Genomic DNA, 24,487 nt, shown 5'->3' with positions numbered 1-24,487 from the left:
CATCTTCTTACAATCAACTAAACCTTTTTCTTTGGACTCGAGTACCGTTTAGCGGACAATATACTTAGTTGTATAAGGGGTGTGGATTTATGACAGGGTGGACTGATTTCTGATGAGTTTTGACATTATTTTGAAGAGTCTAAGTAATACAATTTTGTTTAATACATCCCATTCCGAAAGTGGATAAAAACAAAGGGCTTTGAAAAGTTTAAAGCTCAAAATCTGCATGAAACTGCAGTTGTGATGTAGGAGGAGTAATGCAGACACGAATCCAATACCCAAATCCAAAAGTTTTATGGAAATCATAGGAATAATTGTTCTTCATGAACTGCAACTTCAAATTAAGTGGCTTAGTGTGCATTGTGTGAATACATTTTTTCCCTCCTTGTCTGAACAAATAAATAGAAAACATAGTTATCTCCTCATGTCTCATATTTCACCATCCCACAGTTCTTGGAGGCTTTTATAGGGGCTGCAGGTTTCATGGATGGCAAAATCGCCCCGAAGAAGCCGTTGCTGCGCGACAGAAGGGCAAGAAACAAGTTAATCTGACATTGTTGGATCAGTATGATGGTAAAAGCACGAATGCTAGCTATTGGAAGAGCACATACCTGGTGGATATCTGAGAACTTAGAGAAAAGCTCAGGAGGAATACACCAATCAAGTAAGCTTATGTTTTCCTTGATCCTAGACTCATTTGTGCTCTTAGGGAGGACACTGTGACCACTCTGAATACCCCAGCGGAGAGCAACTTGAGCCGGTGACTTATTAAGCTTTTCAGCAATCTCAATCATTACTGATTCCTTCAGAATCTCTCCCTTAATCCAAGACCCCGGTGATCCCAGCGGCGAATATGCCTAATCAAAATCTTTCACATTATAAGCTGATGATGAAAAATCAAGAACAATGATTGGACTTGAGTTAGTTACTCTACTGACCGAAAGGTGTACACCGATTGATTTGCAGAAGTTGTGAAGTACTGGTTGCTGCCATACAGGGTGACACTCCACTTGATTCACTGCAGGAGGTATTTTTGCATATGTGAGTAGGTCCTGCAGTTTCTTGGTTGAGAAATTGCTTACCCCAATTGCCCTTGCTTGGCCTGATGCATACAAGCCCTCCATTGCAGTCCACGTCTCTGGAAGACACAAGGGAGCCATGATTTCAGGATCCCACCCGCTTGATCCGGGCTTCATTCGAAATGGCCAATGTATCTGCAACACAAGCTCATTATCAATAGCATTCAGTTTTGTTCAAAATACTCCAAACCCATGTTCTGTTTCTTTCAGAAATTGAAATGCAGAAGCATACAAGGTACAAGTCAATGTAGTCTAGTTGCAGGTCTTCTAGACTTTTTGTCAGTGCCTTTGATACATCTTCTGGAGCATGGTCACTGCACCTGTAAATGTTATCCCTGTGTTAAGAATCAAAGCAATCAATTCTTCTATAATTGATTGATGCAGATTGAAACCAATACCAGAGCTTAGATGTGATGAACATCTCACTTCGCTTCACGACACTAGTAGAAAACAATAACTTCAATGCTTCCCCTACCTTCATTACATTAGACACAATTCAGATAATGAAAAATGTAATCAGACCCATAAAAGCAAAGAGAGAAAGTTACCTCTTTTTCGTTACCGTATACGCTAGCACAGTCAATATGCCTATAATCAGCCTGCATAACATTCAGAATCACATGATCTTTGTCACAAATTTCCATTAACATAAACCCTAGAAACCAAATAGAAAACAGAAAAAATAAAATTTATAATCTTAGGAGAGAATTACCTTGACTGCAGCGATCACAGCTTCACTGACGACACCCGGAGGAGCTTTCCAGGTACCAAGACCAATAGATGGTATCTTAGCACCTGTGTTGAGATCAAAATACAAAGTTCCATTGCTACAGTCCTTCCTCTCCATATCTTCTACAGATAATTAAAAAAAAATTAAAAAAAAAAACCCTATTGAATTCAGTTTGTGTGCTCAATAAGAACAACGAAGAAGAAAAAGAAAAGCAGACCTTTTAAAATTCCTGTGTTGAGACGAACTGTTGGAGCCAATTCAGTCATCAGAATCTGTTTCAGTTCTTTCCTGAAATCTCTGATGGAAAAGTTCAAAGTGTGGGAGATGCATTTGGCAGAAGTTTATGCCACCAAAAATGCATCGATCGTTACCAAAATAGTATTAATATATATGTATTGCCTAAAAATGTATCTTTGGTATAAATACCATAAGAGAATAAATGGATAATTATTTCCTTTATTATTGTGATTATCTCAACTTCTGTATAGATATTATCTTCAACAGCTCATATCAATTGACTTTTAACAGATATCTTTCGATATCAGGGGTTATAAGGGAAAAACACAGGTGTCCAGGTTAGAAAAAGCTTTTGACGTGAGCCAAACTGGTATAAGATGGAGGAAAAACAAAGTTAATAGAGATAAAAGTAATTCATATCCACAAGATACTACTTTTGACTAAAAACATGTCCAACACTTTTTTCTTTATCCGAGTACAATTGTGCCCTTTCAGCATCCAATCATATCATATAATGTTGGAAAAGATATACGTTAATGGAGGTAATAGAAGATGAAAAATTAGAACAACACGTAATCGCTTTCTTTTAGATAAATTTCTCTTCCTTTGATGGGTATCACAAATGCACAGGATATACGAGAAAATACTTTTAGAATACAATGAAGTTTTCTAGTTTATGGTTGATCTTTGAAGATGCACTATCCAAATCAACCCAAAAACACTCTTTTTGGAAACTCTTGATGATGTCTCTTTTTCATATTTAGAATGGTTGTGGTAATGCTAATATATAGATATTCAACCATTGCTTAAGCACATTTTCAATTTGAATAAAAAACTGTTTAATACAAATAACTTCCAAACAGTTTTGTATTCATTGGTTATGTCTCTTCAATGCAAAAAACTACTTTAAACTTCCATGTGAAAAAACATTTAATTGTTTGAAAATATCCAACATATCATATACATAATATGATTACTGAATAAATAAATGATTTTGGTGTTGCCACCTCAGCTCTTAAGTTAGCTCTATGATTGCCACTTGAATTTATGGTAAAGATTAGACTAAATAAAAATCAAGTTTTACATACATACACAAATAACATTTATTTATTTATTGTTTTAAATCATATTAAATTTATCTTAACTATCGTTCACACTTAACGGATTGCATACGTTTATTTATTTATTGTTTTAAATAAAATTAAATCATATTAAATTTATCTTAACTGTCATTCACATTTAACGGCTTGCATTCTCACTAAGAGGTGTTAGTGGAATTTGCTTTAAAATATATGAGAATTAATTTTGTACAAATTATTATTGTGAGTTTATTGAAAAGTTATCGTTAGTAATTAGTATTAAGGGACTCAGAAAAGTTATATATGGTTTCTCATTATCGTCGTTTTGAATTAGCTTTATGACACGACGCTTGAGATCTATGTGATTGAGGTCTCTCTTTTGCCTTTGTTCTGTATTCAAGCAGAGGATTGATGGGTGCATGTTGTTGATCATAGATGAAACAACTGGATTCAACGGTACCAGAAGAGATGTCATCGGCGAAGGGGGTTGCAAAACAGGTTGAGGGGCTGAGTCAATAAAGTTGAAGTCGGGCTAGTTGATAATGCCTGATATGATTTTTTTGGACTGTCAGGTCAGTGATGATTGAAGATGATATTAATAGGAGGCTCATGTAGACGAGGGTTTATAGAATTATTGTGTCTGCCAGAGTAATGGTGAAGATTGAACAAACTATTGTTCATTTAGATGAGGATTTATAAAACTTATTTTTTGGGTGTGATTTTTTCTTTGTGATCCCTATTGTATACTATTTTATATATCACTTAATTTTCTTTGGTATGCCTTTCTTCCATTCATTATTGGTCTTACTTATTGATCTTTCTCAAATTCCTCAGTATATATGTTAGTTGATTAATATGAGATAGTGAAGTTCTTTATCACAGACCGCGCAAAGCACGGGTTTCACACCTAGTATATACATAAACTTGAATTGTCCAACCTTCGTGAATAGAAGTTTCTCACATGACGACATAGTAAGTTGGGTCAATATCCAACACATCACTGCTTCTAAAAGACATCAAGCTTTGTCAAGCATAATTCTTGCGAATTCGAGGATTTCGTCTTCTCATAGCTCATACAAGTTCAAAAGCTAATAACAACACAAGAGAAGTAGGAAAATTCAGTAGAATAATCTGACTTCAAGTTTCCAACATAATCACAACGGAGGTATGCTAATGTTTAGCTACCCAAATCACTTTTTCAATGAAGTTCTTGAGGTTTTTCAACCATTGCAACTCACTGTCATCTTTATTCTGCATGTTAAAAAAAAAAAAAAAGAACAAAACTAGTAGTGGTCGGTTGTGCTGGGTTTGATCCCTCTGACCTCAAGATACCTGTGTAAACTCTTCTGCAATTGTTCATCCAAATCACTGCATGGGGGGAGGAGTTCATTTCGGTAAATGAAAGAAACATAAGAAAACGAAAGAGGGATTTTATTGCTTATTTCAAATGCTCAATGTTCTACTAATGTTCCAATTATCGTAGAGACATGTATCCCCCAACATATGTTTTATTAAACATAAACTGCAAATCACTGAACTTTCGAAATCACTGCGATCAAACAAGTTGAATAAATGACTCTAATGCTCTCCATCCCATAGTTCTTCAACTGTCTTAAACTCGCCAAGGGTCTCATGGACAAATCCAGTACCTTTAATTAGCCTCTCCTGCAAGATTATAAATCACGAAATCAATCATCTGAACGGATCCAATGCCTTTTGAGTAAAAGAGAGATTCTAGTTCTCTAAGCTTGAACTAAAATGTTTATATAAACGGAGCTACATTGACTCCGTTTCAGTTATAACACGTTTGTATATAACACCACAAAATACATGGTAGAAACACGTGATATTCATCTCAGTTGCTGCAAAGTGATCTGCACAGGTAAAAGCAAACAGTGTAAAGTAAAAGAAAATCAAAATCAAATATACCACATGCCTGCTTAATTTCAGAAAATTTTGAGAACAAGTCTTCAGGTATGGACCAGTCAAAAATATCGAAGTTCTCCTTAATCCTTCCCTCATTTGTGCTCTTTGGCAACACACTATAACCCATTTGCAGTCCCCAACGAAGAGCCACCTGTGCTGGGGACTTGCCTAATTTCTCTGCAACAGTACGAAGGATTGGATTTTTCAGAACATCACCCTTAATACTTCCCGTGCCTGGAGAACCCAATGGTGAATATCCCTGAAAGTATTTACGCAAATTATGTTCTATTAGAATCCTGTCCCTGTAGATAAAGCATACTCAAATACCTATCACGAAGCATAAGTGGCTCAATATTTGATACTCACAGATAGGTGAATTCCCTTGGCTTCACAGAAATCATGCAACTTCAGTTGCTGCAATTGCGGGTGCAACTCCACCTGGTTAACAGCTGGTGGCACACGCGCCACTTTTAAGAGATCTTCAAGCTTCTTTGTAGAGAAATTACTAACACCAATAGCTCGAGCCTTGCCAGAATCATGGAGTGCCTCCATTGCTCCCCATGTGCTGGGTATGTCACTCTTGGAAAAGTTTTCAGGCTTAAATCCAACCGACCCCCTTTTGAAACTGACTGGCCAGTGGATCTGCAGGGGAAAAAGGAAGAAAGAATGGATACCACACAGTCAAAAAAAAGAAGAAAAAAAAACTCAATTAACTTGGGCATAAACAAAATCAACTTTGAAGGAATAAAGCACGGGAGGAGCCCAAATATTATATACTAATATACATACGAGATACAGATCGAGATAGTCAAGCTGCAAGTCTCCCAAAGTTCTATCTAAAGCCTTTGGTACATCTTCTGGAGCATGATCCACACACCTGTAATTTGAAATAGATTAGACTCTACATAAGCTAGAGATAGGACAAAGATTTTGAGGAAAAGAAACTTGTTCCCTGCAACTATCAACACATTCAGGTTGCAGTTAACTTGAATTTTGGCAGATTCTTCGATTATGTCAAATGGCAAGTCTTCTAGATTATCTGGACATGCATAGATACAAAACCCAATTGTAGACGAAAAAAAAAGAGTAGAATAAAAACCAGAGTTTGGAGGTGATCCATAAATCCTCACGCTTCACAACACCATCATTAAACAGCTTCTTAAGAGCGTGACCAATCTGCATAAAACAGAAAATGATTCCAGAAATGAAAATTCAATTCTGAAAAACGAAGGCATGGAAATTAGGTGTAAAAATTCCAGCTTTATTGGTCTATAGATAAATCCTTGGCCAGGATTGCCTCTTTGGATTAAATAATTCATCAACCACAGTACTAAAACTGTTTCATTGCCATCAATTAAGTTCTTAGCAACTATCAAATTCAGATTAAGAACATAACTTTCTTCAAAACTTGATTTTGTCTTTCACAAACAGTACCCTCAACATCAAAGGGAAACTCAAATTGGCAAAGCATGGAATCAATCATAAGCGACTTATCGAATATTACTACTGTCATAAACCCTAATCAAAATCATTACCTCCTTCTCGTTGGCATATACTGGAGCACAATCAATGTGGCGGTATCCCAACTGCACGCTCAAGCAGAAGAGTCATTTAAGATCAGATATTATGAAATCGAAGCAGAGAAGAAAAAAAATCAGACGTTCCAGTCATCACTCTTTATGTAATCGTACCTTAATCGCAACGGTGACTGCGTCGCCAACGACGCCAGGATCAGCCTGCCATGTTCCTAACCCAACTGAAGGAATCTTAGCACCGGTGTTCAACCCAAAGAACCGAATCGCCTTCGCCATTTCGCACCGAAAAATCTTCGCCTCCTCTTCTTCACGACTTGGTTTTTCCCTATTTGTAGACAAAAAGAGATGGAACAAACAATGCCAGTGACTATTAATTTATAGACTGCAGAACACGCACGCACCGTTGCCGACCAGAATCCTTGACCTGTCGGCTCATAAATAAAACCACAACCGTCTTGAAAACCTAGCAATGGCTGAGATATGTGCTGACGTCAAACAGTCCACACGAGTTGGTTTTGCTAATGCGACAAAAAATCGTTTTCCTTCTATGATTTGTAACGTTAAATAAAATAATTTTTGGCCATGCATAAAGAGAATACATTTATTATCTTACTCTCTAATTTTTAAATTTTTAAATTTATAAAAGAATAAAGCTTAAAATAATTGTGAGCAGTTGAACTGTCTTTGTTGGTGTATTTAAAAAATAAAGAATATATGTTAGTGTAATCAATTACTTTATCCACTACCATAATTAGATTTGTCAAAAAATAACCTCTCAAATTTAGTGAGAAACTTAAAATATTTCTTTTCATTCAATAAGAGAGGGAATAAATGTCATTTAATAAAAAAAGACAATAATGGATTGTTGTGATGGGATTGGATATGGATCTAAACCCGTTAACTACACACGATAATATACCCACGAGAAGAAATTACTATGTATCGAAAAATAATTGATTTGTTATTTGTGTTTTTTTGATATGTATCGAATCCATGATTTTCCGAAAGAATTAAACCCTCTCATAACCTTTTAGTTAAAAAAATAATCTCCCAATTTTAGATTTTACTTGATTGGAGTATATATATTTGGATTAGGAATATAGGATTGGTTTTAATGAGCGTGCGCTTGCCAATTGTAAGCGAGTGAATATGCTGCCACCACGTCATATGTTTGCCTTCCAATATTGGCTTCTTTGTTTTTATGGCTTCCTTGTTTTTTATGGGTGATTTGGTTTGTTTAGGTGCTTCATGACGTGGCTTGCGGCAGATTCTGCATGTACTGGAAAATACGTACGAAAAGAAGAAAAAGACCTTTCGTAGAGCTCCGCTAACAACTGAGTGGCCGGCCTCAACTGATCAGTGGTTGCCTTTTCTGGCATCTTTTAACTTTTGTAAGACTCGGTTAGGGCAATTGTAATGATAAATTGTTCTTGTATCAATAAAGATATTGTCTTTTGTTGATGTGGTTGTATTGAAAAATGTATTTTGCTGATGTGATTGTATTGAAAAATGTATTTTGTTGATGTGGTTTTATTAGAATTTTTTTTCAATGATGAAGTATTTTTTGTCTATTTCTCCTTAATATAATTCAATAATATCAAATCTTTTATGTCTACTTCTCCACTTTCTAAACTTAATCTACAGAATTGATTTTCAAATAACTGCCAAAAATATTTTAATGATTATTAAAGGAAGGAAGTTGAGATATATATGGATGGAAAAATGATAGTTTAGGATATTAAATATTATATAATTAATATGTATGAAAGGGGTTTTTAGAAAACTCAGTGTGTGTATTGAAAATCAATTAAGAGTGTATTAAGTAATTGTGTGTGTTGAGTTGAATATCGTGTGCAAATATCGGTTTCCTTGGACAAAATCCCCCCCAATAAAGTATGTATATAATTTTTTTTATTTTAATCGTGTCAATATGATATTGTTAAACCCTCCCATGTTTGACGGCGGATGACATAAAATTTATCCCTCAATATGAAAATTTTAACCACCATCTTTTTATTTTCGAGTGTGGTGTATATTTAGGAATTGATTGTTATCGTGATTTAACATTTCCTTTGTTGTTTCACTACAAAAAAGGTATGCAAGATTTTATTAGAATTTTTTTTCAATGATATTAAGTATTTTTTATCTATTTCTCCTTAATATAATTCAATAATATCAAATCTTTTATGGCTATTTCTCCACTTTCTAAACTTAATCTACAGAATTGATTTTAAAATAACTGCCAAAAATATTTTAATGATTATTAAAGGAAGGAAGTTGAGATATATATGGATGGAAAAATTATAGTTTAGGATATTAAATATTATATAATTAATATGTATGAAAGGGGTTTTTAGAAAACTCAGTGTGTGTATTGAAAATCAATTAAGAGTGTATTAAGTAATTGTATGTGTTGAGTTGAATATCGTGTGCAAATATCGGTTTCCTTGGACAAAATCCCCCCAATAAAGTATGTATATAATTTGTTTATTTTAATCGTGTTAATATGATATTGTTAAACCCTCCCATGTTTGACGGCGGAGGACATAAAATTTATCCCCCGATATGAAAATTTTAACCACAATATTTTTATTTTCGAGTTGTGTGTATATTTGGGAATTGATTGTTATCGTGATTTAGCATTCCCTTTGTTGTTTCACTACAAAAAAGGTATGCAAGATTTTAGTAGAATTTTTTTTCAATGATATGAAGTATTTTTTGTCTATTTCTCCTTAATATAATTCAATAATATCAAATCTTTTATGTCTATTTCTCCACTTTCTAAACTTAATCTACAGAATTGATTTTGAAATAACTGCCAAAAATATTTTAATGATTATTAAAGGAAGGAAGTTGAGATATATATGGATGGGAAAATGGTAGTTTAGGATATTAAATATTATATAATTAATATGTATGAAAGGGGTTTTTAGAAAACTCAGTGTGTGTATTGAAAATCAATTAAGAGTGTATTAAGTAATTGTGTGTGTTGAGTTGAATATCGTGTGCAAATATCGGTTTCCTTGGACAAAATCCCCCCCAATAAAGTATGTATATAATTTTTTTTATTTTAATCGTGTCAATATGATATTGTTAAACCCTCCCATGTTTGACGGCGGATGACATAAAATTTATCCCTCAATATGAAAATTTTAACCACCATCTTTTTATTTTCGAGTGTGGTGTATATTTAGGAATTGATTGTTATCGTGATTTAACATTTCCTTTGTTGTTTCACTACAAAAAAGGTATGCAAGATTTTATTAGAATTTTTTTTCAATGATATTAAGTATTTTTTATCTATTTCTCCTTAATATAATTCAATAATATCAAATCTTTTATGGCTATTTCTCCACTTTCTAAACTTAATCTACAGAATTGATTTTAAAATAACTGCCAAAAATGTTTTAATGATTATTAAAGGAAGGAAGTTGAGATATATATGGATGGAAAAATTATAGTTTAGGATATTAAATATTATATAATTAATATGTATGAAAGGGGTTTTTAGAAAACTCAGTGTGTGTATTGAAAATCAATTAAGAGTGTATTAAGTAATTGTATGTGTTGAGTTGAATATCGTGTGCAAATATCGGTTTCCTTGGACAAAATCCCCCCAATAAAGTATGTATATAATTTGTTTATTTTAATCGTGTTAATATGATATTGTTAAACCCTCCCATGTTTGACGGCGGAGGACATAAAATTTATCCCCCGATATGAAAATTTTAACCACAATCTTTTTATTTTCGAGTTGTGTGTATATTTGGGAATTGATTGTTATCGTGATTTAGCATTCCCTTTGTTGTTTCACTACAAAAAAGGTATGCAAGATTTTAGTAGAATTTTTTTTCAATGATATGAAGTATTTTTTTGTCTATTTCTCCTTAATATAATTCAATAATATCAAATCTTTTATGTCTATTTCTCCGCTTTCTAAACTTAATCTACAGAATTGATTTTGAAATAACTGCCAAAAATATTTTAATGATTATTAAAGGAAGGAAGTTGAGATATATATGGATGGGAAAATGGTAGTTTAGGATATTAAATATTATATAATTAATATGTATGAAAGGGGTTTTTAGAAAACTCAGTGTGTGTATTGAAAATCAATTAAGAGTGTATTAAGTAATTGTGTGTGTTGAGTTGAATATCGTGTGCAAATATCGGTTTCCTTGGACAAAATCCCCCCAATAAAGTAAGTATATAATTTTTTTTATTTTAATTGTGTTAATATGATATTGTTAAACCCTCCCATGTTTGACGGCGGAAGACATAAAATTTATCCCCCAATATGAAAATTTTAACCACCATATTTTTATTTTCGAGTGTGGTATATATTTAGAAATTGATTGTTATCGTGATTTAACATTCCCTTTGTTGTTTCACCACAAAAAAGGTATGCATGATTTTATTAGAATTTTTTTTCAATGATACGAAGTATTTTTTGTCTATTTCTCCTTAATATAATTCAATAATATCAAATCTTTCATGTCTATTTCTCCATTTTCTAAACTTAATCTACAGAATTGATTTTCAAATAACTGCCAAAAATATTTTAATGATTATTAAAGGAAGGAAGTTGAGATATATATGGATGGGAAAATGGTAGTTTAGGATATTAAATATTATATAATTAATATGTATTAAAGGGATTTTTAGAAAACTCAATGTGTGTATTGAAAATCAATTAAGAGTGTATTAAGTAATTGTGTGTGTTGAGTTGAATATCTTGTGCAAATATCGGTTTCCTTGGACGAAATCCCCCAATAAAGTAAGTATATAATTTTTTTTTATTTTAATTGTGTTAATATGATATTGTTAAACCCTCTCATGTTTGACGGCGGAGGACATAAAATTTATCCCCCAATATGAAAATTTTAATCACCATCTTTTTAATTTCGAGTGTGGTGTATATTTAGGAATTGATTGTTATCGTGATTTAACATTCCTTTTGTTGTTTCACTACAAAAAAGGTATGCAAGATTTTATTATAATTTTTTTTCAATAATATGAAGTATTTTTTGTCTATTTCTCCTTAATATAATTCAACAATATCAAATCTTTTATGTCTATTTCTCCACTTTCTAAACTTAATCTACAGAATTGATTTTGAAATAACCGCCAAAAATATTTTAATGATTATTAAAGGAAGGAAGTTGAAATATATATGGATGGGAAAATGATAGTTTAGGATATTAAATATTATATAATTAATATGTATGAAAGAGGTTTTTAGAAAACTCAACGTGTGTATTGAAAATCAATTAAGAGTGTATTAAATAATTGTGTGTGTTGAGTTGAATATCGTATGTAAATATCGGCTTCCTTGATATAATTGTCCAGGCCTGCTTTGCCATTGAACAGACCGGGCCTAATGGGCCGACATCTCATTTGAAACACCATCGGGTAATTATTGGGTATTTAAAATAAGGCAGAAAAAAAGATAAAGAAGAAGCCACGTAGGACTGTCTATCAGTCAGCCAGTGACACTCCCAAAAAGCATTACCAATTTAACAGATTTAACAATCTTCCAACCAAACAATATATTTTAATCGGTAATCAAGGAATGATTACGTTAGGGATTCTTTAAGCCATCGATTCGGTGATGTTTGTTGGGTCTGTGGTCGACGGAATGATGAAGATCTTCAACTCTTTGCCCTAAATTCGTGTTCTTCTCATCTGCTTTAGCATCTATTGGATTGATCGAATTGTTTTGGTTCTTGAAATGTAAAATGGCTTATTGAAATCTAGGGTTTGCTTTTCAATTTCTTCCTCTCGTATTTGGGCTCTTTGGATTGTCGAAGGGTCTTCTTTTGTCACTACTTTGAGAGGAGAGAGAAATGAAAGACGTGATGGGGAGTCCAGGAACTGTAAGTGGTCTACTGTTGAGGATAGGGCAATGTGCATTTGCTGCAGCTTCGATTGGAGTTATGGCGTCTGCTATTGGCTTCTCTACCTTCACGGCTTTCTGGTATCTCTTCTTCAGACCTTTTTTTTTTTTTTTTTTTTGGTCAAATATAGTTTTCGTTACATTTATAGTTTAAATTGATTCGATCACTCAATTATCCTAGCTGAACTTTTTCCTGAGTAAATTAAGAGATTATTTAGAAGTGATTCTATATTTTGATTTGCGTATGGTGGAGAGTTTTTGTTATTGATAAAATATAGTTATTTGTTTGAGCTTCAACTGTTCTAATTTGTGTGCGCAAGCTGCTGAAATCAGAGATGCTTAAGTGCTGGTGTTGCTGGATGATTATGGAGATTGTGGTACCTTAGATGATAGAAATTTGAGAGATGCCTTTAAAACTAGAAATTCCGTTTCATTAGGTGGAACCCTTACCATTCGTGGCAGTTGGACGTATGGCCATAATGCCTACTAATTGCATTTTTACAGCGGAGATTTCTTCTAAAGAGCATTGGTCAGCATGATGTTGTGTTCCCATGGTTTTGACTGATGGTCATCTGGTAATAAATCGGTGTATTTGGAGCAGAGATATAAAATCAAGTTAGTTACAAAGTGTGAATATAATAAATATGTCTAGTTTGGATGTTCTTGTTCTATATGTGCAAAGTCTATCACGAGAATGCAAGAACTGCTGGAAATTTGCAAAACAAAAATTGGGAATTTCCTGTGAACATTAATGTGCCTTCTTGAGACACCTTGCTGGTCAAAAACTTTTATGTTGCAATCTAATCTTTAAATGGTAGTTGAAGTATTATATGGAGGATTCTCCTGAAAATTTTCAGTTTGGCATTGCTAATAGGAAATATTTTGAAGTTGGGTCATGCAGGCTTTCAAAGATGACACGGGGATTGGTTGCATTGTCTTCTGAAACGCTGAAGTATCTAACATTTCTGGCTCTCTTCAAGAAATTATGTTTAGATTTAAACATGGAACAACATCTTCTGTTTCTTGTGTTCGAGCTTAATTTTGTCAAATCTTGCTGAGAATTTTGAATTGGTTTCAGCTGAAGCTCTAGCTTTCATTTGGGACCTCAAATATTATACTTAGAGATGCAATATTTATCTGTTTGTCTATTTTGATACATTGAGATGTATTTATCTGTTTGCTCTTTGTTTATCTGTTCAGCTATTTAATTGCCTCAATGGGGCTTCAATTGCTGTGGAGCTTAGGACTCGCCTGTCTTGATGTTTATGCTTTGAGGAGAAAGAGAGACCTTCAAAATCCTGTCCTAGTGAGCCTGTTTGTTGTGGGAGATTGGGTAATAGTTTGTTCTTGGCCTCTTCACTTGTTTCCTTTCACTTTCTGGCAACGACTTATGGACCTATAAATCATATGCTTGAACAGAGTGCATGCTTTTTGCTACTTTTCCATACTCATCATTTTTCTCATGCTATCACTATATTTTTCCTAATTCTTCTTACCATCTACATGATATGGATAACATTAACAAGTACTTCTTGGATTTCCCTGCTTTTCGTGGCTAAACTTAGTCGAGAATTGGCATAATGTGACAGTCTGATATCTTGCAGGTTACATCTATGTTATCACTTGCAGCTGCATGCTCTTCAGCTGGAGTTGCAGTTCTGTATGCAAAAGACTTGCCTGTTTGCAGGCAGCAATTGCATCTGCCCTGTGGTAGGTTTGAGATTTCCATACTTTTGGCTTTCACCACTTGGATTCTCATCGCGATATCTTCTCATGTGATGTTCTGGATCGTAGCCTCAGTATAGATGAATCGAGGTTTCCTCTGATCAATGTGCTAATTATACGTGTATCTTTTGTGTTACATGTAATTTTTCTTTCTTTTTTTTGAAGTTTTACCTTTCCTAACTATTGTGGCTGATTTTCAAACAAGTATCTTGTTAATTGGAAAAAGTTTTGATCGATCATATGTTTTCATTGTTATATTTGGTTCCATTGAATGTAATGGCAGGGTGTTAGATAGAGTTGAAATTGCTATTGGGTAGTTTAAAGATGAACATGTTTCCTCTACATGGATACAAGAAGGTATCCATTAATACCCAATACAGCTATAGAATAATTTAATCGCAATGTCCTTATCTCATCCAACCATAATTTTTATTCAATGACTGAATAATTAAAAATGGGTCGAATAGTTCTATGGTACCTAACCTAATCCTTTTTCATAGTCTTTTCCTTTACCCTGTTTTTGGATAACTATGATAATACTAATGTGCTCACAATTAAAGAAATATTTTCAACCTACGAACAGTATTCCTTTTTATCACTAGTTTAGGTTCAGCCCTCTTGGTCTCCACCATTTTGGCTCAATATTCTTTAATACTTAAAGCAGTATCTGTTTTCTTTTTTTCCCTTTCAAGAAAACATTACCATGGACTTTGATCAATGACCACCCAAAAGCTGTCAAGCTTTTTCAATCAAGTTAACCAATAACAAATATATTTGAACCTTCATTTTAAAAGCAAACATGGTTAGGCCCTTTGTCCATCAAACATTACAATCATTATAAACAGTTTCACACATTTTCATAGCAGCAACACAGGGGATGTGGCACCTTTGGTTTTCCACACTCTGAATCCTGTTTCTATAATACTTTCACCTTTCACACTGACAATACAACTAGAGCGTGCAGTCCCCCTTTGGTTTCTTATACGCTTATTTCCTCAAACTTGAAATAAAAGAAATTAAATGAAGCTAACATTACATATAAATGCCACAACGAACCACAAAGTCTAAGCTTCCACGCCTTCATCTTTCTTCAGGCAACTCGACGGGCAGATAAACGATGAGCCGGAGATTGAACACCGGTTGAAACAACAATCTGTGAGGTGGTAGAAGTAGTCGAATTCGGGCAATAATCGGATAGGAGAAGTTGTAAATCCGAATTCTGGAACCGACCCGAATCGCCTGGGAGTCGCGCGTAGTAGGAGGCGGAAGGGGACTCGCTGAACCAGGAATTTAGAAGCCCTTCTTTGCCATTCCTATGTTGTACTATGGCTCTGTACACGAAAGGAATAAGACCCTCCATCTGTTTGAATGTTTGTCCTCTGAGAGCGGATGGAGAGGAGACTTTAGTTGATTATGAAGGGGGAGAGGGTACTGGGCTTGGTTTAAAAGAAACTAATCGGGGGGAGGGGCTTGGTGACGTGGCGTAATGGGTTGGACTCCAGCTATTCACGCTAAGCCACCCGAATTGTAAAAGATACTTCAGTACAAACCCGCACGCACAAAGACCTTGAAATCATATACAAACGAAAGCTCTATCTAAACTGCAGGCATATTTATCCTCATTTACAACTTCACCAAATCTTAGTGTTATCTTTGACTTTGATTGATCGATTTCTTTCAAGGTGTCGTGCTTTGTGTGAGTAATTGTAGCGCCCGACTCAAGTGTGCGGGTCCACAACTCTTTGTAGTGTTAATGAAAGATGAAGTAAATCTCTTGTCTCATATCGTCTATGGAATATGTTAAGTTCAGAATATAATAGGTCAAACTTTCTAATTAATAACAAAGATTTTTTTTGAACTCAAACTAGCATAAACTGGAGTTGGGCCTAGGAAGATGAAATCATGCGGGTCAGTATAGACTGGCTTAAAATGGCCAAAGTATTGCTAGTGCGGAGGGGTTAGTTGGTAAAGTAAAAGGTTTAATTATTCAAAACAGTCTCTTAACATATTATGTTGGAATAAGATCTGCATACATTGTCTATCCCGACCTGCTTATTGCGGGATCCTTATGAACTAAAGTTTGTGATTGACATGAAAGTCATAGAAAGTTAAATCCGTCGCTGGCATCACCTATATACCAACTCCATTGTCTAATTAAATTGTAGATGAAGTGAATGTTTGCATGATCAGATCATCAAGCGGTCACAGTTAATCCAGTTGTCCTTATCCTTCTCACACTGATTGCATCATCGCACGGTCAGAGATTGATCACGGGAGTCCTTATCATAGGCCAATCATATTTATAGCTTGAAAGCTGAGATCGACGGCTTCCACGTCCTAAGCATAAGCAGAAAACTACGTGCGCCCCTTGTGCTTGTGGTTAGGTGAAGGAGGGAGCAAGCTGTTGTCACACTGTCACGGTCCAACTATAATGTGTAATTTCGTCACTTATAACAAATTAAAGAAAGAAAAGTACTAATTCTCTACAAACTGCCGCCATCAAGCTCCTGGTGGACCTGGTCATTTGGTTGATTGCACCTGAATAAAGCATAGATTTTAGTGTCAAATTTTCAATATTTAATTGTGGTGTGAGCCTGGGAAGGCTTGTTATAAAGTCAATGGCTCAGCCTCACACTTCATGTTAGTTGCATAGCCTATAGGAATGATAAAACTCTGTCTGATCCGGATAATCGAATTTGTTCGATTTGGATTAAATTAAGTTTAAACATAAGTTATATGTATGAAATTCAGATCCAAACACAAAATTTTTATCCGATTTAAAAAGAGTTCGGGTCCAAAACACAAAAATCTTGTTGGAACCCTAATCCGGATTAGGTTATTGTCTGATTTACTTGTCTGGATTTAAACCAATCCGGGTTTGGTCAATTAAGTACGTTCGAAATCTGATCCAAGTTAAGGTCCGAACATGTAAATATTTCGTGAACATGTGTTGTTGTCCAACCCATAACCGATATTTTTGTCACCCCTAATTCCTCGGGTGGGTATGTTGAATTATCTCGATATGTTACTTTGTATTTGGGACTGCTTTTATTCTCCTTTGTAATATTGTCTCTATTGTCCTTTGTATTTGAAGATTAATGAAATGTTTGCCTTACAAAAATAAAAATAATTGAATATACGACAATTTTGAAAAAAAAATCTTGCAGTGGTTTAACTGGGCGTCTCTTCGGATGTGGACCTGCACTGCTCATACAGAGCTATATAACTAGGGCGGCCCATTTATTTCATATGAGGCCGAGTTTAGACTAGTATTACTCGTAGAAAAGCCCAAAGGCCCGGTTCTTTCAAACTTAAAAATTCATAAGGCCCACATTATTTTCTTTATTTATCAATCGCAATCGAACAAAGGTACCACTACAAGCAACAAGGAGAAGCTGCATCTCTCAGACTTTCTATTTCATATAATTTTGGTCTCTTTTTATTAATTTAATCAAGGAAATTAATTAGACAGTGATGTGCAACCAAATCCCATGGATTGTTGTCTTTTCTTTGGTGATTAGAGTCAAATGGTTGAACCAAAGTCTTCTAAAGATACAAATGAAACTACAAAAATAAGTTCCATTTGTTTAATTATTAGCCATGCATGGCCCGTAATTAACTTCTGCATGGACGCTTCTTCATAGAGCCAAGTGCTTGTAACGAACATTCTCAATAACTAAATACTGACTTTAGGACGAGTCTAATCGTGCTAATTGAATTGGAGATAAGGTTAAATAGAAGTTTTATAACATATGGAGGTTATGAAAGACTAGTCCATATAGATTCGAAATGTCATGAGTTCGATTTTCATTGGATTTTGTCCCAACTTATCCTCTTGTCAGGTGATAAACTTCTATACATGATGGTCCGAGTTTAGACTAATATTGAATGTCTAAATGACAAATTTTTGAATAACATAGACTAAGTTAGGAGAAGGACTAATCATCGTGCTTGAATTGGAGATAAAATTAAATAAAAGAACATATGGAGGGCATGGAAGACTAGCTCAGTGGGAGTAATACCCTTGAGGTCACACGTTGGGTTTTTGTCCAACTTATTATGTCGTCAGGTGAGAAATTTCTATGCGCGTTGACCTGATGACCTGAATTTAGACTCATATTGGATGTCAAAAGAATAAAGGTTTGTATGATGTCGTTCTCGATTTTAAGATAAATGAAAGACTAGCCCTAATCTCGTTCAAATTGGGTTAGGAAGGTGATATCTACTTGTAATAATATATATTTATAATTATTTGAAGGTTGCAGTATTAAATTATAAACAAAAACAATAGTTGCACCTAAATTTGTCCTCCTTTGCCTTAAATAATAACAATAAGTTTGAATGTTTACCGACACTTATTTTCCAAAACAATAAACTATATTATGGTATAGGAAAAGTACATGATAATTATCAACATATTTAAGCAAACCACCATTGATTAAGATTTCAAGGATATCTTGCTTAATTATTGGACAAGCTATTAAGAACATCTCTTGCAGAAACTCTGCTGTTTAATTCAATCGTGAGTTTGTGACAGTAACGTGTATATTCTCGAGTCTTTAATATTAAAAAATAATTGAGTTATTTGAAATTCTAATTAAGTGTCCAATTTTCCTGGTCACCAAGTGTCATATCATACACACACACACACACACACACACACACACACACACACACACATATATATATATATATATATATATATAATATTGTAATGTAATGTAGCCATACATACATAACAATTTTCCGTATCAAACAAGTTGTGGATGAAGACATTTTTAGTGGAATCTCTAAGGATAAGATAGTATTCTTAGTGGCATTAATTTAATATGAAAGAAATTTTTAGTTTCTCTATTATGATTAATGATTATTAATGATAATGTAACGAAGCTGTATGTATGTCTCATCTTTCTTGTCCGATCTGGATTCTGGAAGTATATGATTGATAATCTAAGCAGGACGACAGACTTTTCTCTGAACAAATATCAGTTTTTTTTTTATTGGGTTAAATTCAGTTTTAAAAGGGGATTAACTGATTCCCTTTTTTTTCTCTTGCAACCAAAAAAATTATCATGGGAAGGGGACGAGGAAGATGTCAAGCATCTCTCGCCTTTCTTCCTCCTCTTCAGTAATAGTAGATCTATTATAATATCTTTGTTTTTGTGTCGAATAAGGTTTTAATTCAAATATTCTTCACTCAAAATCTAGATCTCATTCATATGTCGAGACTTCTTGATCATCGTTTATTTTTTGTGTGTTCCGACAATAAATATTTTGTGCACAATGATGCAATTCCTAGATTTGGTGGAGATCAGTCTCTCTCAATGAAGGGGAAACCAAAATTCTTGATTTAGAACCATTGTTTTTTTAGTTTGCTCGGGTATATGCCAATGAAATTTGGTTTAGTCCAATGTTTGTAATTTTCTTGAGTGGTCTGGTGTTGTCCAGTGTTTATAAATTTCTAGGCTTCTTTTGTGGTGTTAGGATGAACGTTTGATACTATTGAATGAAATGATGAGGTTTCTACTTTTCAAAAAAAAAAACAAACCAATTCTCCATTAGTTTTCATTGAAATTATTTGTTTTATTTTTATGTAAGCGGGGTTGACTAAATTATCATATTAGAATACATTTGAACTTTAGGTTATTAAGTTGAACATTGAATTAGAAGGTAATCAATCTTTCGGTGACTATAAATTATATTAACCCGATAAAGGTTTACCATGTTAATTTGTTCTGTTCTCTGACCACCGGCAAAGGTTTATGTTTGGTTTGTTCTCTGACCGTAGTTAGTGTGAATACAAGGAAAGAGTGCCTAGTGCATATTTTTCCTACAAAAGGAGACAAAAGGGTAAGATTAAAAGTAAAGAATGAGAATGTGTATGAAAATCTGAATTTGTGCAATGTTGTCCGTGTCAATTAGTGAAACAAACAAAAAGATTACAACAAAAACAGTCGACCCAAATAAACTGTTTTATTTTATGGTATGATAAATTCCGTAGCGATCATTGACTACATATATGGACTGACTTTGATGAAAATTCTGAGAATGTACGTTCAGTAAAAATAAAAAAGACAACAACTTTTGTAAGAAAATCAAGATTATTTAAGTTTACTTGAAGAATTTAGAGTCTGTTTGATATGTATGTTTATTTTTCATGCATTTTCTTATTCTATGAAGAACATAGAACAACTCAGAAAAATATATACGTTTGGTTACCCATTTAAAAAAATATGAAAACAGAAAATTACTTGAAAACTTAAAAGGAAAAAAAAGGACGTTTCCAAAAAAAAGTGAAATAAAAATACAGAAGACAAACCAAACGGACCATAAATTTTACATGGAACTATAGAATGTTTGACCCATTTTATTTTTAGTGAAAAAATATTCGAAGGTTAAATTAAAGGCGTGCATATATACAAGTGCTATAGTCCAAGTATAATCTTTCAAGTCGAGTTACATTCATATGTGTGTTGTTTGGGGATGAGAAGATACCCTCTATAACGTAAAAATAAATTCAATTAATTCATATTAGATACACATAACCCACAAGATATTACTGCACATTAGCAGACCAATTTCATTAAACGACCTAAATGCTAGCCACAACCAGATCCACTCGTGACTTGTAATTGAGTCATGGACCTCTTCATATCAACAATGTCAGCTCCAATAACAGCCACACAAACACACACACATATATATATGTATGTCACCTGAATATATATATATATAAATGACTTGTCCTACATTTTATGTCATTTAACTGTACTTTTGTTTACAAATTTATACACTGCTCACGTGACACACAACAGTCACATACATGTCTTAAGCAAATTAAGTGACGCTCTGGGCCATGCGTTGCCTGGACTCTGGAGGACTCCATCGCTATGGGGTCGTGCTGGACTGTCCTTCCAGAATTGATAGCTTAATCTGTCACTCCTGCCTTCGGCAACCACGTGTATTTATACCAGTTGGGAACCAATTATAAATACACACACACACACATATATATATATATTGATTAGAGTAGAATTTAAAAACAATTATCGTACGAATCACATAGATTTGTATTTATTTTTATTTTTTAATATGTAATTTTCTTATCGATTGTCATAATGTGGCGCGACGTATACACTCTAAGAGTTTTAGTTTTGAAGCAATGTTTGTAGATATGTATGAAAACATGTAGGACACATATATACATACTTGATCAATGTCTTATAGCATATTTGTTGCGCACTAATGACTGATGTCTTATGAACCAATACATACACATATACATATACATACATAAAACTACGTACTGTAGAGGAAAAATGATGATATCACATTTTGTGGCTTAAAGTGGCAAATATGCCACAGATGATGAATCAACATGCCCTCATCTTTGAAACTGGACATGTTCAAGGATATTTCAGTCAGATGGTCAGTTTGTCCGTAAGCACCTACAAAAGCTTAAGACAGGCTCTCATTAGGACCCACATCACTGCCTCAACGATTGTTCCTGCTCTCAATAAAAGTATTTCTACCAATTTAAGCCCAAAAAAAAGGGTAGATGAAGAAAGGCAGCCAAGGTAGAGTACCCACCAATTCACCTTCCAAAACAACTCTTTGAAGCAATCATGATCATCTCATGAACTGCCTTCTTATCTTCTCTCCTATAACTTCTAGGGTTTGCTCTCTAGCTTCAATTACCTTTGAAATTCTAGTGCAATAATTCAAATGGAGCAGGCAAGGTACTGGATGTGGACTAATCATAAACCAGCTGGTTTGAGTACTTCACATCTTCAAGCCTCAGCCGCGGTCGACGATTCTTCGTGGGAAGAAGAAGCTTTTGCAGAAGATGCTGCTGGGGCTCTAGGAGGGTGCATATGGCCCCCAAGGTCTTATTCTTGCAGCTTCTGTAGAAGAGAATTCAGATCAGCTCAAGCTCTAGGTGGTCACATGAATGTCCATAGGAGAGATAGAGCTAGACTAAAGCAATCTCCAACTCATGACCATCCACCACACAATGGAATTCTTCAACAAGATCATCAAAACCACCAATATTTCAATTACCTTCCAACTAATGGTACTCGTTATTCATCATCTATAGGGTTTCCTTACCCATCCCAAATTTGTACTTTGGTTTATAACCCTAACCCTCTTCTTGATCCAATGATTCTCCCTTCACCATCTTCACCTTCTACCATTTCAGCTCCACTTCTTGCTCAAGAGAATTGTAGCGAACACAATTTTTTCCCTTCCAAATCTCCAAGTTCATCCCCTCCACCACGATCGGATTCAAGGAATATTATTGAAAAGGAGCTGAGAAATTCAAGAAATCAAGCATCTGGATATAGAGGGAAGATGGATTACTTGAAGCCGGATTTGTCGGTGAGTTTGAATTTGGTTGTTCGGAGAACTTGTCCGAGCTTATCAGATGGAGAAGAGGAGGCGGAGGACGTGGTGGGGTGCAAGAGAAGGAGAAGTGATCATCATGCGTCTTCATTGCCTTTCTTCCTAAAGAGAAGTACAGTTGAACTCAGGCTCGGTAGCCCTACATCCAGAGATGACTTGGATCTTGAACTCAGGCTCGGTAACCCTCCTAAGGTAAACTAGATATATATATCCAGATTAACCACGAGTAAGTACGTACTATTATATATATAGACAAGCATATACTGCTATATATTGCTCTTTCTTTCAATATTTATGTTGCTTGATGTCTTCCTGCTTTGATGATGATGTGTTTGAGGTTACAAACTCTTAATTTCTTTCCTTTGAATTTGATCGATTAAATATATATATATATATGTATATGTTTATATACCTTGACGATGAAATCAGAGAACTACATGAACAAAATTAAGTATAAAGATTTTTGGTGAATGGGTTAATTCTGTAGACGTTAACAAATTAAAGGAAGTAATTTAATAATCAATGTTGCGGGGATCGATAATTCCAGTGTGCCTTCTTTGTTATCAATTGCTTGGCCTTTTTCTCATCTTCTTGCCGATATAAAGAAATCAAGGGCGTGAAAGAAACTACCATATATCTATATTTACCTTACTAAATAGATAGGGTTTTTCCCCATAATTGATTTGTCTTGATGAATGGATTCATTAGTTTTACTATGCCTCGCTGCACATCAATGATTGGTTATTCATACAATCAAACAAAAATTGATCATTTACTTATTTCATCTTTTTTTAAAGTAAACGGGGTGGAGAGTTTGAACTTAAATACCATCAAGTCGAATATATACCTTGATCACCTCAATTAAGGGGTTGTTGTTGACTGTCATTTACATTCTACAAAATCACACAACAGGTTTTTTTTTCACATTTTGTTTTAAAGCTACCTAAAAAAATGCTTCTTCTTCATCATATAGAGAACAATTTTCGATTCAAATATACTATTCTGCATATATTTATGTCTCTCGAGACACACAGATATTAGCTATCACGAGCATATACATCCAGTATTAAGGAGAAAAAAAAAAAAACTGAGTAAAAAGGGTGCATGGGAGATGGTGAGCACTTTTTCCCATTCAGTAGCTCACTGACATTCCATCACATGATACGAAACATGCAAACAAACAGATGAGCCTTCAAAGGACATGTAAAGTCAAATGAATCACAACAGGGATTCCCTTTTCTCTTGTACTATTATCATCATCATTATACATATATATCTTCTTCTGCATAACTCTATCATCTGCTTGACTTCTTCTGTAATCTCTCTCTCTCTCTCACTCATCAATCCTTCCAAAATTGCTACCTAACACCGGGAATCACTCACATTTAAGTATTCCACATAATTATTATGATATAATTACTACATGATTTCAATTTTTTTAATGAGAAAGGGAATATTATTACATCACACTTTCAACAAGCGCTATCTACGCTCCTTTTGTTTCTTCTTTTGTATGTATGTATAATAATTAGCTTCTTTTTTTTTTTGAGAAGGGTATAATAATGAGCTATTAAGTATACAATAATACAAACCTACTTATAAGTTATAATAATAAATCCGGTATATACGCTTATATATGATAATAATATGATGATAAAGTATAAAACTATAGATTCCTTACTTGAATTTTGAACCCTAACCCTAGGTGCATTCATTCTGGGTTGCTTTCTATGAATCCTTATATGGAATTTGGAACCAACTAACCCCTTGACTTTAATGGGTTTCCAAAACAACCAAGAGAAATGGACTTGTAAAGAAAAGAATTTAAGTCATATACCCAACAAATACTTTCCATTAAAGCCTAAGAATTGAAGGCT

The 24,487-nt window shown here is 34.2% G+C and overlaps 5 protein-coding genes across 6 annotated transcripts; 2 read left to right on the top strand and 3 right to left on the bottom strand.

Moving 5' to 3' along the window:
* Window positions 1–275: 275 nt before the first annotated feature.
* On the bottom strand, window positions 276–2,269 carry LOC120013273 (NADPH-dependent aldo-keto reductase, chloroplastic-like). Its single transcript, XM_038865028.1, has 8 exons — window positions 2,027–2,269; window positions 1,792–1,931; window positions 1,628–1,678; window positions 1,478–1,554; window positions 1,312–1,399; window positions 939–1,214; window positions 612–857; window positions 276–516 (listed from the first exon to the last, which is right to left on the bottom strand). Exons 1-8 carry the CDS (start codon window positions 2,073–2,075, stop codon window positions 430–432), a joined length of 1,014 nt encoding a protein of 337 aa, XP_038720956.1. The 5' UTR covers window positions 2,076–2,269; the 3' UTR covers window positions 276–429.
* A 2,266-nt stretch (window positions 2,270–4,535) lies between these two features.
* Window positions 4,536–7,000, bottom strand: LOC120011896 (NADPH-dependent aldo-keto reductase, chloroplastic-like). The gene is made up of 7 exons (XM_038863059.1): window positions 6,743–7,000; window positions 6,587–6,637; window positions 6,151–6,227; window positions 5,841–5,928; window positions 5,418–5,693; window positions 5,062–5,310; window positions 4,536–4,790 (listed from the first exon to the last, which is right to left on the bottom strand). Exons 1-7 carry the CDS (start codon window positions 6,860–6,862, stop codon window positions 4,704–4,706), a joined length of 948 nt encoding a protein of 315 aa, XP_038718987.1. The 5' UTR covers window positions 6,863–7,000; the 3' UTR covers window positions 4,536–4,703.
* Window positions 7,001–12,060: 5,060 nt separating this feature from the next.
* LOC120013419 (CASP-like protein 5B2) lies at window positions 12,061–14,447 on the top strand. Of its 2 annotated transcripts, XM_038865220.1 has the most exons (4): window positions 12,061–12,563; window positions 13,357–13,434; window positions 13,683–13,815; window positions 14,087–14,447. In XM_038865220.1, exons 1-4 carry the CDS (start codon window positions 12,433–12,435, stop codon window positions 14,285–14,287), a joined length of 543 nt encoding a protein of 180 aa, XP_038721148.1. In that variant the 5' UTR covers window positions 12,061–12,432; the 3' UTR covers window positions 14,288–14,447. The 2 variants fall into 2 exon arrangements, with proteins under 2 accessions (XP_038721148.1, XP_038721149.1); XM_038865221.1 differs by lacking the exon at window positions 13,357–13,434 and having other exon boundaries at window positions 12,070–12,563.
* Window positions 14,448–14,956: 509 nt separating this feature from the next.
* LOC120013389 lies at window positions 14,957–15,634 on the bottom strand. Its single transcript, XM_038865178.1, has one exon. It carries the CDS (start codon window positions 15,565–15,567, stop codon window positions 15,298–15,300), a length of 270 nt encoding a protein of 89 aa, XP_038721106.1. The 5' UTR covers window positions 15,568–15,634; the 3' UTR covers window positions 14,957–15,297.
* Window positions 15,635–21,795: 6,161 nt separating this feature from the next.
* LOC120013901 (zinc finger protein 10-like) lies at window positions 21,796–22,931 on the top strand. The gene has a single exon (XM_038865875.1). It carries the CDS (start codon window positions 21,933–21,935, stop codon window positions 22,809–22,811), a length of 879 nt encoding a protein of 292 aa, XP_038721803.1. The 5' UTR covers window positions 21,796–21,932; the 3' UTR covers window positions 22,812–22,931.
* The last annotated feature ends 1,556 nt before the right edge of the window (window positions 22,932–24,487 follow it).

Source organism: Tripterygium wilfordii, chromosome 13 (genome assembly GCF_013401445.1).
Source record: "Tripterygium wilfordii isolate XIE 37 chromosome 13, ASM1340144v1, whole genome shotgun sequence".
In the NCBI taxonomy this organism is placed as follows: Eukaryota; Viridiplantae; Streptophyta; class Magnoliopsida; order Celastrales; family Celastraceae; genus Tripterygium; species Tripterygium wilfordii.
This window is presented reverse-complemented; position numbering and strand designations above follow the sequence as displayed.

What these genes read in the sequence shown, in the direction of transcription:
- LOC120013273 (XM_038865028.1), bottom strand. Translation starts at nt 2,075, where the DNA reads ATGACTGAATTGGCTCCAACAGTTCGTCTCAACACAGGAATTTTAAAA. An exon ending in CAACACAGGAATTTTAAAAG is followed by an intron (nt 1,932 to 2,026) that starts GTCTGCTTTTCT and finishes AATTATCTGTAG; the next exon opens with AAGATATGGAGAGGAAGGAC. An exon ending in CTGTGATCGCTGCAGTCAAG is followed by an intron (nt 1,679 to 1,791) that starts GTAATTCTCTCC and finishes AATGTTATGCAG; the next exon opens with GCTGATTATAGGCATATTGA.
- LOC120011896 (XM_038863059.1), bottom strand. Translation starts at nt 6,862, where the DNA reads ATGGCGAAGGCGATTCGGTTCTTTGGGTTGAACACCGGTGCTAAGATT. An exon ending in TATATGCCAACGAGAAGGAG is followed by an intron (nt 6,228 to 6,586) that starts GTAATGATTTTG and finishes TGTTTTATGCAG; the next exon opens with ATTGGTCACGCTCTTAAGAA. An exon ending in AATTTTCTGAAATTAAGCAG is followed by an intron (nt 4,791 to 5,061) that starts GCATGTGGTATA and finishes ATAATCTTGCAG; the next exon opens with GAGAGGCTAATTAAAGGTAC.
- LOC120013419 (XM_038865220.1), top strand. Translation starts at nt 12,433, where the DNA reads ATGAAAGACGTGATGGGGAGTCCAGGAACTGTAAGTGGTCTACTGTTG. An exon ending in TCTACCTTCACGGCTTTCTG is followed by an intron (nt 12,564 to 13,356) that starts GTATCTCTTCTT and finishes CATTGCTAATAG; the next exon opens with GAAATATTTTGAAGTTGGGT. An exon ending in TTGTCTTCTGAAACGCTGAA is followed by an intron (nt 13,435 to 13,682) that starts GTATCTAACATT and finishes TTATCTGTTCAG; the next exon opens with CTATTTAATTGCCTCAATGG.
- LOC120013389 (XM_038865178.1), bottom strand. Translation starts at nt 15,567, where the DNA reads ATGGAGGGTCTTATTCCTTTCGTGTACAGAGCCATAGTACAACATAGG.
- LOC120013901 (XM_038865875.1), top strand. Translation starts at nt 21,933, where the DNA reads ATGGAGCAGGCAAGGTACTGGATGTGGACTAATCATAAACCAGCTGGT.